Genomic DNA, 13,601 nt, shown 5'->3' on the forward strand with positions numbered 1-13,601 from the left:
GATCATTCACAGTAATGTTCTGGATTTACTATATGTAAATTACCATATTAACATTCTAAATTTTATTGGGGTTACCTTACACTGTATGAAATCAATAGAGTTAACTGGTGAAATTGTAATCTCATGTTGCTACTATGAATACAACCAGACAAAATCAACAACTTGAAACATAACTGCCATGGGGAATTCTCATTGTCTGGATTATACCTGAAATGGACTCTCACAGAAACAAGATACAAAAATGTTTGTTTAATACAATAGACAGGATAGGCACATATATTTGGCAAAACCTGCATGCATTTTTCTACCTAAAGCATGTTTTTTAATCAATAAAAAATAATAATTGAAACAGCAATAAAGATAATTATTATTTGTAAAAAATCAAATAATAATAACAAAAGTCAGACTCTCTTTAAAGTTAAAATATGTTTTTAAAAACCCCACTGTAGTGAGACTCAACAGGAAATGGATACAATCCACTGGAGTCTAATCAGTCAGTGAGGTGGAATGTTGGATTCTTTTCTTTTTCTTTTTTTTTTTTTTTTTGCTTTTTGCTTTTCAATATAAATACATTATGATTATGAAGGGGAAAAAAACAAATGACTACGGCAGGAAAAGAAATGTTAAATGTATGTCCACTGGTTGGAAGTCAATGTTTGAAAATATAAAAGACCACTGCATTGCAGAATTTTATAAAACCTATAAAATAACGAAACTACAGTACAAAACACAATGATCAATACAATAAGAAAAAAAAGGAGGTAGGTAATGTGTATGAAGATAAGAATAATGATAGGAAAAAACATATATTCCAGGACTCATACACAACAGAAATGCAACATGCTGCTCAGTGAAATTTTCTCCAAAACTGTGCCTGCCAAGTTTATTATACTATCAAGCTTTTTTTTTCTCTCTCTCTCAATTTTGATATCTTTCAAGTCTGGTTGATATTGATCAACATTCCTCATCATAATGATTCACAGTACCATCAGTACAAGACAAAAAGAGCGTATCTGAAAACGACAGATAACAAACAGCATTCACAAGTTGAGCATTGGCATCACAAGAATTCCTGAATGTCTTCAAATGCTAGTACCATGAGGAGAGAAAGAAAAAACAACAAAGATGATCACCAAGAAAAAAGACCTACTTTGCATTCTCCTTTGATATTCAGCAATTTCTGCCACAGAATGACAATCAGACTCTTGAACAAACACAGCGTCATTTGAACCCGGACTCAGCTGTACAGATGTGGTGACTGCCATGACCTGTTGGGAGATTCCTACAAGGCCTCACTGGGCTGAAGTACATTTCACGTAGATAAAACACCCTTCATGGCAAGGAAACCTGACAACTTCTTGTACATACTGCATCACAAGTGAAGCTGAAAATGATTGCACTTTTTCACTTTGTACATGCACAAAAAATGTCGGCATCATACGCATCAACACTCTCTCAGTGGGTAGCTGGGTAACAGGTACAGGGTCTTGGTGGAATGGGAGTATCAATATTCACCTCTGACTTCCACCATCCTGAATATTCCAGACCATGCAGCTTTAAGCACTGTGGCCATTCTATCCCGTCAGGATCTCTGAAAAGGTTTTAACTCCCATCTGACTGACAAAAATAGTTTCAATCTGTTTTAAATGTTGTCCAAAAAGGTAACTGCTGCCCAAAGAAAACTGATTTTCACACTAACAGCTTATATCAATTCTGTGCCTTCACTTCTTCTTTTGCCTTCCAGTCGATTCTTTTTTCTTTCCTTTTTCTTTCTTTTTTTTTTTTTTTCTTTTTTGCTTTAAATTATGGAACAGAAACTATGTGCCAGTAAACTGAGCTCCCACCATATTTCATGCCATTCTTGTACTGATCTTTTATTCGATAATCCTTTCCAAATTGTCATTGTTTTGGTTTTTTTTGTCTTTATCGCATTAAGACAAGAAATGTTCCATCCTTAAAGTTATAATGCAGTCTGGGTTAACATTAATTAAAAAAACAAAACAAAAAAAAACCAATAGCAACAAAAAAACCCAAAGTTGTTTCAGATGATAGAAAACCCAAATATCAAACTTCAAAGTGATCCCAATGCGATTCCCTTCACACAACCTCAGGTTCATCAATTGAACTCACATCCGACTTCAACAGTTCTCTTGTCACAACATATCCACTTAATTTTGTATTCAACTTCTCGACGGTTTGGGGGGGAAAAAAGAAGAAATTTCTGTGAAAACCAATACCATTTTCCTGTCAATAACAGATCACTTTTTCGAAATGACAGAAGAAACGTTGATCAATAGCATTAATAACTTTTCTTTCAACATTAAAGAGATTATTCTAACCCACAGGAAAAGCATCACAAATCAGCATGCAAACTGGAAAAATAATGGATCAACCCAACACAAACTTGGAACAAACAAGCACTGAATAACACCTCTGCAACATGATTTTCTCCTTACTGTTGTATGTTGTTATCATCTTCACTGCAGCATATCACAGACCAACTTCCATGGATATTAACAATCAAGGAATAAGCCAAAGGATATGAACAATAATCATGATAGTAGTAATGCCAGCTGCTGTTTTCTTTAGTCCTTATGACCACCTCGTAATGAGCACCAGTCTTTTCAATTGTGCACGCTCCCTAGTTTACTACAAGCATTACATTTTCAAAGCATAATTATAAAAAACACAGTGAAAAAAGTGTGCAAAAAAAACACCACAATACCTCGGTAATCAAAAACTTTTTAAGCATGTGATCATATTGCCTGCTGCTCTTCTTCCTCTTTGAAAACACTCCATGTCAATTCACTGTTCTGTTCTTTGTCAATTTACTGTTCTGTTCTTTATCAACCCCTTGACTGCCATGCTTGTAAAATTCAAGGGCAGAGTGATGTCACTGATGACATCATCAAAAGACAGGATAAAACTCTTGAAGGCTGAAAATTTAAACATTTCACTGAGAGTGGTATACTGATCTACAGTGGTATATCTCCAGATCATTTCTCAAGTTTCTGGTCACTTGTTCTGGATATCTATTTATGACTTGAAACACCACTTTCTACTATTTCTTTCCCCAGCAGTCAAGTGGTTAATTGACGTCTTTTCTGCAACATACTCAGCCATCTAATCACAGTATTTTCCCCCACAATAAAGTTCTGTTTCCATTGCACTGTTTCACTCATACCCCAACACCAGCAGAGCACTAGAGAACCACACACTTTACACACACACACACACACACACACACACACACACACACACACACACACACACACAGCTGCTGACCAACTAACCTAGGCTCACGGAGCAAAATATTGTTAAAAATACCCTTTAAGAATATCTGTCATCAGCATTTCTCATTAAATACAGAATTTTACCTGAATCAAAACACGAAATAAACCAGGGACTTGCTTTTAAAATAATTCGCCCAACACATACACCTGTCAAATACAAGTCGATGAGCAAACAGTTAAATAAGAAGAGAAAGGATTTCTTTATTTCACCCCTGCATCAGTGCATGCTGACTACAACAATACAATGTTCATACACCTCCCACACAGTCTGAGGCCAGTCCATGAACTTCATCTCCTTGTCTAGCTATGCTGTCGTCCACCGCTATGTCGTCTTCCACTCCATCATCTGCGACCAAAGTAGATGGCTGCCGCTACCACCATTCCCGCACCAGCGACAGCTGCGACCTGCTTCCAGGTGGCCCCAAAGTACTCCCGGATGGCCTCCTGCAGCCACACACATAGACACAGGGAAAAAGATGTTAATCTCTCACCTGCGCAGACTACAACTTTCATCTCTATTTCTGCAGCCACACACACACACACAGGGAAAAAGATTAATCTCTTACCTGCACAGTCTATGACTTTCAACTTTTATTTCTACAACCACATACACACAGTCACAGTGAATTTCAGTTTCAGTTTTTCAAGGAGGCAACACAGCATTCAGACAAATCCATGTATACACTACACCACATCTGCAAGGCAGATTCCTGACCGGCAGCATAAGCCAACACGCTTTGTCAGACCTTGAGTGCATGAATATGTATTTGTGTACCTATCAGAGTGGATTTCTTCTGCAGAATTTTGCCAGAAGAAACATTTTGTTGTCGTGGGTTCTTTTTCAGTGCGCCAAGTGCACACTGCACATGGGACCTTGGTTTATTGTCTCATCTGAATGACTAGATGCTCAGTTTTATATTTCCAGTCAAACTTGGGAGACAGGGCTAGAGCGGGGATCGAACACTCTCTCACGAAGTCACAGTAAAGTAAGACATTAATTCACATCTGCACAGTCCATGACTTTCACCTTTATTTCCGCAACCACAACACAGTTACAGGGGAAAAGATATTACGAAGTCCATGACTTTCACCTTTCTGGCTTCTAAACCACCCTGTGTATTCCAAACATACCACAACTTGTGCATTATTTGCAACACATGGAGCAAATGTACATGTGAGACCACAACTTGTGCATTATTTGTAACTTGTGTAGTGAATGTTCATGTGACCACAACTGAGCAAATGTACATGTGAGACCACAACTTGTGCATTATTTGCAACATATGAAGCAAATGTACATGCGAGACCACAACTTGTGCATTATTTGTAACTTGTGTAGTGAATGTTCATGTGACCACAACTTGTGCATTATTTGTAACATGTGGAGTGGATGTACATGTGAGACCACAACTTGTGCATTATTTGTAACATGTGGAGCAGATGTACATGTGAGACCACAACTTGTGCATTATTTGTAACATGTGGAGCAGATGTCAGACCTGCCTAGGCCCCCAAATACCTCTCAGTAGCAGAACCCCAGTTTTCAGCAGTTTTATGGTAGTTTTCAGTAGTGTGGACATGGCGGCATTTCCACTTTAATACACTCTTCATGTCATCTTCTTCCTTGTACTAACCAAGACATGATTTGGGGCTAATTGTCAAGCACAAGTGAAGCTTTCAGTAACCACTTGCAGAGATACCAACCTCCAAAGACAAAAAAAGAGCGTGTGACAAAATCACCAACACAAAATGGCTGACCTACAGTTACCATCATTTATTTTATTCATCACACAGCTTTCCCTTCCTCTCTCTCTTAGTTTTTATTTGTATGCAAAGATAAGATTCCAAAATTATGAAATTTACTGGAACAGGTGAAGGGATCTTGGGGACTGCATTTGGAGAGCAAAGCTGGTTGTTGTGTGCGCATGTGTGTACTTGTGTGAGAGAGAGAGATATTGTGTGTGTGTGTGCATGTTTGTGTGCATGTGTGTGTGTGTGTGTGTGTCTGCACGCACATGTGTATGTGTTTTAAATTCAACTCCACGCAGACAACGGTGAGAGTGAAATGTACCGTGAGAGTATGTGAAATGTACCTGAAATGTACCGGGCCATCCAAAAATTAGAGGCAGAGGTCACAAGTGCATTTGAAGAAAACCATATTTCATGCATGTAATGGGGAAATGAATATCTAGATCCAGATCTAAATATCACTGCAGCCATGTCAATGCACTGATTTATCATGGGCTGAGTTAAGTCTGGCTTAACACTGCAACAAAGTTTTTGTTGTGTGGAACTATGGTGCTACAAAGTAATTGTTGCTAAATGTGACTTGACAGGGATGGAGATGAGCACACAGTTGTGTGTATATGTGTGCCTGCCTGCCTATGTGTGTGGGAGTATTGGTTTAAATGTAGGCCTCTGTGTGTGTGTGTGTGTGTGTGTGTGTGTGTGTGTGTGTGTGCATTATTCGTAACATATGGAGCAAATTTACATGTGAAACAACCTGTGCATTATTTGTAACATTTTTTTTTTCTCAAGGCCTGACTAAGCGCGTTGGGTTACGCTGCTGGTCAGGCATCTGCTTGGCAGATGTGGTGTAGCGTATATGGATTTGTCCAAACGCAGTGACGCCTCCTTGAGCTACTGAAACTGAAACTGGAGCAAATGTACAAGTGAATCAACTTGTGCATCATTTATAGCATGAATGTTGCTAGGCAAGGGTTATCCAAGCTTTAATTTGTGTGCTGTGTCAGGTGAAGGAACAACAGCAGCACACCCAAATACACACCCAAATAATTATCATATATTACAACTCCTTACCCATCCTCCTCTTTCCACAATCCAGTGGGCAACCTTGTCACGTATGAAGTCAATGATCAGATTGACAATAGCACGTATCAATGGAATACGATCCAATGCCTGCAACAAAACCTCATCATAATTGGATGCTCACCTTTTAACAATAATAACAAAAATTCAGTAACATTTAATTCACTTTATATAGATATCTCATATTATTTGTGAAAATCTTTTATTTCATTTATTTCCTTAGAGAACTTCTGCAAGACTACCAATGGCTCATCATCATCATCATCATGGCTGTCTATCAGTCCAATGAAGATGACAGTGTTGCCGCAGTTATAACTGCAACCTGAATCTAAAAACATACTGTTGTTCACAGTGAAGGCAGACCACAGTTGTGGAGCTTTCCCACTGTGAGTGAAGACCACTGTGCAGACTACAGTTGTTCACAGTGAGGGCAGACCAGTTGTTCACAGGGAAGGCAGAACACAGATATCCAGTGAGAGCAGACCACAGTTGTCCACAGTGAGGGCAGACCAGTTGTTCAAAGGGAAGGCAGAACACAGATATCCACAGTGAGGGCAGACCAGTTGTTCACAGCGAGGGAGACCACAGCTGTCCACAGTGAGGGCAGACCACAGTTGTTCACAGCAAGGGAAGAACACAGTTGTCCACAGTGAGGACAGACCACAAGCCACAGTTATCATAGGATGGATGGCTCTTAGCTTCTGGGCCGTCCGTTTGCTGTCCCATTCCAGGAAGCTTGCCGTCTCCCATGACAAGACTCCAAGATTCACTGCTGTTTTCCATGCACTTACATTCTGCAGTCAGGGGTGGTATCCCAGCCAGCCACTTGGACAGTACAAACTTGTCAGGTAGATGGATGTTTTGAATAGACAGGCGCAGACAGACAGAAAATTCACCACCCTCCCAGTCCCACACACTTTTTTTCCCACTTGCAAAACAAAAACTATAAATGAAAACTACTACAAATAATAACAAATAATATATTTTTTAAGAATTTTTTTTTTTAAATTTTATGGAAAGCATTTTAATCTAAACCTTAAAACCTGCTATCATGAAGGGTAAACATGAAATAAGACATTCTAAATCAGATTATGCATCCTTGTACATGTGTACACACACACACACACACACACACAGAGAACACACAGGTGGGACTGACTGATATATTTTGTAATACTGAAAAGTTTGTGGCCAGGGTCCAATAATGAAACAAAGTTATAAAAAAAAAAATTTTTTTAAAGAAATTTATAATAGCCAAAATGCCAAGAAGGAAATCTACATAACACGCAAATACTCCCAACCATAAGAACAACTTTACATTCTAAGCAGAACTATTTATTATAGAAATCAGTCACACACCAACACATGCGTACCGAAGCAGAAAGTCAGAAAAGTTACCAAGTGAACACTCACTTTGACGCAGACTTTGTAGGCAAAATAGAACAGTGCAACTACTCTCCCCCAGTTGAACACTCCATCTGCAAAAATCTGCGAGGCGACATTGTAGAATGTTTTCCTCTCTGCCTCTGGTGGCACTTTCTTGATTAGACTGCACACACACACACACACACACACACACACAAATAATTATTAATTAATTATCTCCTACTATGAGTCATATTTCCCTTGAAACGAAGTCAACCAAACTGTGTAACCTGTATATATGTGGCCTGAACAATAGCAGCAGAACTAACAAGAACTGTGACTGCAAAATAAACAATGCAAATAAAGCAAAGGACTGAAATACTTCGTTTTTAATGAACTGTTGAGAAAACAACTGTGACATTAACACAACACACACTGATTCTGGTGTATGGGGTTTGTGCCATATCTCTGCTGCATGTTACTTCCAATGAATTAGTATAATTCTTCATGTATCCCGGGAGGTGTAGCATATATGGATCAGTCCGCACCCTTTGACACTTCCTTGATACTGAAAACTGAAAACAAGAAAAAGGATACAGCTGAAATTATTTTTCAGATGTAACAAACAGTGAAGAAATGTTCATTGAAAGCCATGCCTTGTATACACTAGCAAACTAATTTAGCACACTGGCAAATGACCAAATGCAAAGTGTAGAGAAATTCAAGAAGCTTGAATTTTTTTCAAATTCATTATATTAATTCACAACTGAGACTTTATAACTTTCAACTGAGCACATTTCACTTGAACAAACAAAGATTTCATCACAGAATACTGCAACCAAACAAAAATGCTAAAAGTAAAACCAAAAGTTTTTACACTTCCTGCTGGTTCACTTATGCAAGCTAGTCACAGTCACATATGATGCGATGAAAGTACAATCATGTGATGAAAGTACAATCATGACAATGTCACAGTAAACATGTAACCAGTGAACAAAAAAACTGCTGACAGACAAGAAATGTATGATACATACTCCTGCAATTTCTGGTCTCTGTCCAACTCATCCCCTATACACCGCAGAGCTCTGGCAATTTCCCGGGAGTGATCCATGGGGGGACCTGCAAATATCCCACAATATTCACTATGTTTAGAGATATCCATTGCACACCGCATCATCAATGAAAGCTTCAAAGAAGTCAGAGGCCAAAAAATCTGTTCCTCAACAATACCAGTTTACAAAAAAGTGTCAAGTAGACAGGTATTCATACAAATCAAAGATTAACATCAATAACAGCTTAGAAGTTCAGATTGAATCTGTCAGAAAGAATCTACTATCTGCTGGTTAAACATCAGACTTAGAATCAGAATCAAAATAACTTTATTGTCTCAGTAAGAGAAACTGAGAGTGGTGAGGTATGTGATACATGCAGATTACATGCAAAACAATTTGCTGTTTCAGTTTTGATTTCAAGGTGTCAAAGCATGTGGCCAGATCCATATACGCAACACCACATCTGCTGCAAAAAAAATTAAAAGAAAAAAAAGAGCAGGTGCCTGACCTTTGCATAACCCAACGCACTGATCAGGCCATGAAAGCCAAAAAAATAAAATTAAAATAAATAATACAAGCGAAACAATTTGCTGTAAAAGGACAAATTCAAATCCAAATATATCACAGGGAAAACACATGCTTAAGAACATACAAGAGAGTGTCTCCTATAACCAAAAACAAATGTTTACATGCCATTTCTTTGTTTCCAACAAAGTTTTCACCAATTACAAAAGAGGAAAAAAAGTACTGTAGATTTATCAAATTTACATCAGATTTGTACACATTTACACTTTTACTATCCACCCCTTCCCTTCACCTTGCCCTCAACCATCTCTTCCCTTTCAACAACTCTCTCTCTTGCAATATTTTCAAATATCAAGTCTCTCTCTCTCTCTCTCTCTCTCTCTCTCTCTCTCTCTATGCAGCCAAAAAGCAGCCTACCACATGGCGTTCCAGGTTCCTGGAGATCAGATATGACAGGAGCATTGATGATCCCATCTCGCACCATGCGGTCGTGGATAAAGCCATTAAGCAACAGACGACCCTGGTTGGTGACGTCATCTTCACTGAGTTTCTGCCTTCTTTTTTCAGCTCTCTGTTCCTCTGAAACACAACCAGGGTGAATACAACCACGCAAATCTGAAACCACATGTAGCGTTCATTTCTAGTACTGGTACTTAACAATAACCAATATTTCTTTCTGCTAAACAGTGATCCAAAATATCAAATGGTCAAAGAAACATCTGGAATTCCTGTAACAAATGCCCACTTTTTAAATCATTAATATCTGATAACTAAGTGGCCAGATTAATAAATGGATGATAATGAAAATGCAACATGTGTTTTGTTGTTGTTATGTTTCTTTCTTTCAGATCATAAAAATATAACATACTATAACATTTTAAAGCTGATATATTATAAGATGTTGCAATGAAATGTATGTGTTCTTGTCTAGTGACTATTCCAGATACATGTACTATAACATTAAGTTTTAACAAAACCAAATGAACCACCTAATTCTGGTGCCTCACCAGCTGTAACAAAGTCAAAATATGAACAGCCCATGTTCAGTATCACATACTGTTTAAACTCAGCTGCACACTGGCCTCTGATATCTTAACAATCTCAGTACCAATGACTCTTTTACTTGGTTCCAGACTACTTTCAGAAAGTTACTTTAATGCAGCACATTCTAACAAAATCTGCTTTGCTATACACATAAAAAGATAAGCTTTCACTTAAATTTCCACAGAAATACTGTATTGTCTTGGTTTCTGAGTCAAGGAGTGGTGAAGTAAAAGAACTTTTTTTCTTTCTTTTTTTTTCTGCCCCAACAACTGCACTGTTCCAGTGGCATTACTCCCATGCCAATCACCTCAAATCACCCATGAGATTATACGGCCAAACCCAGGTTCATCTGTCAGTCTCAGCATTGGCAGGAAAGAACTGTTCTTTATATCACTATCAGGCAATATTAATTTCAGACTAGCTCTCGTACAATACATTTAACTTAGAAATTTCAAGAACAACCGATTTTCTGAGCATGCAGTGCATCCTATTTTCAAAGGCACCAGGGATGTGTATAATTCATGAAATATGAGAAACCCTGACTATAGCAATACTAGCAGTATGTGTGAGTTTGGAGTAAATATAACAGCAAGCTTTGAGCACCTGACTGAGCAAGAGGTCCACTAATATCTGTCATCAACAAGCAAAAAACCAGTGCCACTAATCACTAAGCCAGGATGTTCAAATGTTAAAATTCTTTTATTACCAAGACGTGAACTAGTCACATGCACATTCTGTACAGATAGGACCAACCACATGCAGGATAAAAATAACTTTTACACCAAAGGATGACTGTCCATTACAATCAGAAATAACTGCTTTTCAAGAAATGCAGTTCTTCCATGCACTGAAATAGGAATTGGTAGGATTATCCACTGTAGCTGGCATTTTATTTGTTGTGCATCCAGTACTGTATTCTAACACACATACAATCATACACATATATGCAAACACACAAAAGTACACACACACACACACACACACACACACACACACACAAACACACACAAACCAAAGCATCATCATATGTCAGCATTTATAGCTATATCACAAAATTACACACTCGGAGAATGCAACATGCAACATGCAAAATCAATTAAATCAATAATAAAATAAGCATACTTTTTCCTTCTTTTTTAATGTCTGCACCAAATTTTATATGTTTAACACATCTCTACGATCATCCTATTAACAAATGTGATGTTTCAAATTCTCAAGTTCAAACTTATTTTAATACTCAAACTTTATGTTAAAACTTACTGTATACAAGAGTAATAATAGGTATTAAAGCTCACAACATTTTTACTAGTTTTGGTGTGTTTTGTCTTCTTGTTCTTTTGATCAGGTCGCATTTGGTAAACTTGAAAAGTTGAACTTGAAATTCTAAAACCTTACAAAGTTACAGTGGTAATCATGGTGGTATGAGAACACAGAAGCACACACAAAAATTCTCAGAAAAAAATAGGATTTTTCCTGACAAAGCTAAACATTACAAGTTAAAAGAATTATACCTGCAGGGTTTCTTTATTTTTCCCCGATAACTATTCACATGAGCTATCAGCGACAAAGTTCTGGGAGAAAGCAAATGTACATTATGAAGGAATGTGCACTTTCCTGCCAGCTCAAAACCACATCGTCCACATCGAAACTGGGACGCTGAAATTCTTTCCCATACCAATGAAACACATTTCATTATCAAATTATTACTTTTTGAAAGAAAAAACAAACAAACAAATACACAATTCTCAACGTTCAACACGCACGCCTTAAGTTATACTTTACGAAATGTGGCGGAAGAAACCTATGATCAAGAAAGGGCAGATGAGGTCAGCTTCAAACTAATTTTCTAATACGTATTTCCCTCATGTTACCATCTACACACAATATACGGTTAAAAAGTTAGTAACACAAACCCGTTGGAAAGAATGCTGAAGGCGGTTGCATCTTACTTGCCATCGTTCAAACAGGTGAAATCACAGCGGACAATTATACTTAGCTTTCGGTTCGGTTTTCCGCAAAACTTAGGCAGACATACTGCTTTCAACGCCCCCTGTCAAAGGCAGATAACCCAAGTGCGTGCGCGCGTGTGCAAGTGTCATGTGCTTCACAAGTATCATTTCGGTTCAGACCTAAAAATGACGGTTTGTCTGCTCTGTAGGCCTATTCAACATGTGAATGTTTCCGAGGGTTTCTCTTTTCTTTCTTTTTTCTTTTTTTTTTTTTTTTTGTTTGTTTTTGGATTTTTTGATTTTGTTATTTGTGGTCTTATCTCTCGGACTCACTCGTACCGTCTCAGTCGAAGGCATTTTACTCCGATTTTCCTCACTTATACCACAACAGGTGTGAATATATGGTAACCTGACTCCGGCTGGGGAAGGTTAAAAGAGGAGATGATTGGGCCCACCTTCCAATGCCAAGTCCCAAAACGTGGACTTCGAAGACCATGTCTAAATTCAGTGGATGTGAATTCACTGCCCAGCCAGGTTTGCCGTAAAAGGCCTCAGTTCAACCAAACTGTCAGCGCTCCACTGACACTCGACGTGACAGGGAGTCAGGTCGGAAAAAGGGCACACACCAGAAAAGACCCTGCACAAATCCCGTTTAGTCAATTCAAGGGTGTTTTGTGAGGCTCAGACCAATGTCGTCCTGATAATCAGGTCAACAGCACGAATATCGGCATCATTTCCAAACCAACATTGCGCAAATTTCTTCAAAACGGAACAGAGTCTCTGGGCTTTTCCAAATACAATAGACTGAGCAACACACTAGACGCCACGTTCTTGGCATCAGAGATCTTTTCCCATCCCACTTGCGGCCAATCAGTGGCAGCCTCTGTGCCGCGGCGTGTGTGTATGTGTGTGTTTGTGTGTATGCCATTGTGGGTCTGTGTTTTTGAGTGCGTTTGTGCATGCGCGAGAGTGTAAGTGTACACAAGTGCCAGGAGAGTTCTGTGCACGTGCGTATGTGTGTGAGGGGGAGGTGGGGGTGCGGGGGGGAGGTGGGGTAGAGGATGAGGTATGTGAGTGTATGCATGCCTACACTGGGAGCAACAGGATATGGGAACGTATAAATATATCTTTGTATATATGTGTGTGGGGTTGGGGGTGGGAGATATGGACGTATGTGTGTGTGCTTGTACAAGTAAGTGTTCATCTGTGTGTGTGTGTGTGCCGTGGAAGCTGCGATACGTAGACTAGAAATGAGTGTGTGGAGGAGGGGGGTAGAGGAGGTGCAGGGTAATGTGTGTGGTGTGTGTCCCGGAGTGTGTGTGTTGGAGCTCATGTACGTTTATGTGTATTTGACTGTGCTTTCATATCTGTGAAACTGCATGTTTGGTGCATATCTGTTATGCATGTGTGGGTGTATGTGTGAATGTGTGTCTTCATGTTTTACATTTATTTGCTAATTTATCATCATTGTTGTCTTATTTATTTATTTATTATTATTATTATTTTATTATTATTACTACTACCTTTTTATATTATAATTTATT

At 38.6% G+C, this 13,601-nt stretch overlaps 1 protein-coding gene across 1 annotated transcript; it reads right to left on the reverse strand.

Moving 5' to 3' along the window:
- Positions 1 to 515: 515 nt before the first annotated feature.
- LOC143286912 (apoptosis regulator BAX-like) lies at positions 516 to 12,156 on the reverse strand. Its single transcript, XM_076594861.1, has 6 exons — positions 12,022 to 12,156; positions 9,482 to 9,643; positions 8,522 to 8,606; positions 7,536 to 7,671; positions 6,114 to 6,212; positions 516 to 3,737 (listed from the first exon to the last, which is right to left on the reverse strand). The coding sequence occupies exons 1-6, from the start codon at positions 12,062 to 12,064 to the stop codon at positions 3,636 to 3,638; spliced, it is 627 nt and encodes a 208-aa protein (XP_076450976.1). The 5' UTR covers positions 12,065 to 12,156; the 3' UTR covers positions 516 to 3,635.
- Between the last annotated feature and the right edge of the window lie 1,445 nt (positions 12,157 to 13,601).

This window comes from Babylonia areolata, chromosome 10 (assembly GCF_041734735.1).
Source record: "Babylonia areolata isolate BAREFJ2019XMU chromosome 10, ASM4173473v1, whole genome shotgun sequence".
Lineage (NCBI taxonomy): Eukaryota > Metazoa > Mollusca > Gastropoda > Neogastropoda > Buccinidae > Babylonia > Babylonia areolata.

What these genes read in the sequence shown, in the direction of transcription:
- LOC143286912 (XM_076594861.1), bottom strand. Translation starts at nt 12,064, where the DNA reads ATGGCAAGTAAGATGCAACCGCCTTCAGCATTCTTTCCAACGG. An exon ending in GGAACCTGGAACGCCATGTG is followed by an intron (nt 8,607 to 9,481) that starts GTAGGCTGCTTT and finishes GGATATTTGCAG; the next exon opens with GTCCCCCCATGGATCACTCC. An exon ending in CCTACAAAGTCTGCGTCAAA is followed by an intron (nt 6,213 to 7,535) that starts GTGAGTGTTCAC and finishes GTTTTGTTGCAG; the next exon opens with GCATTGGATCGTATTCCATT.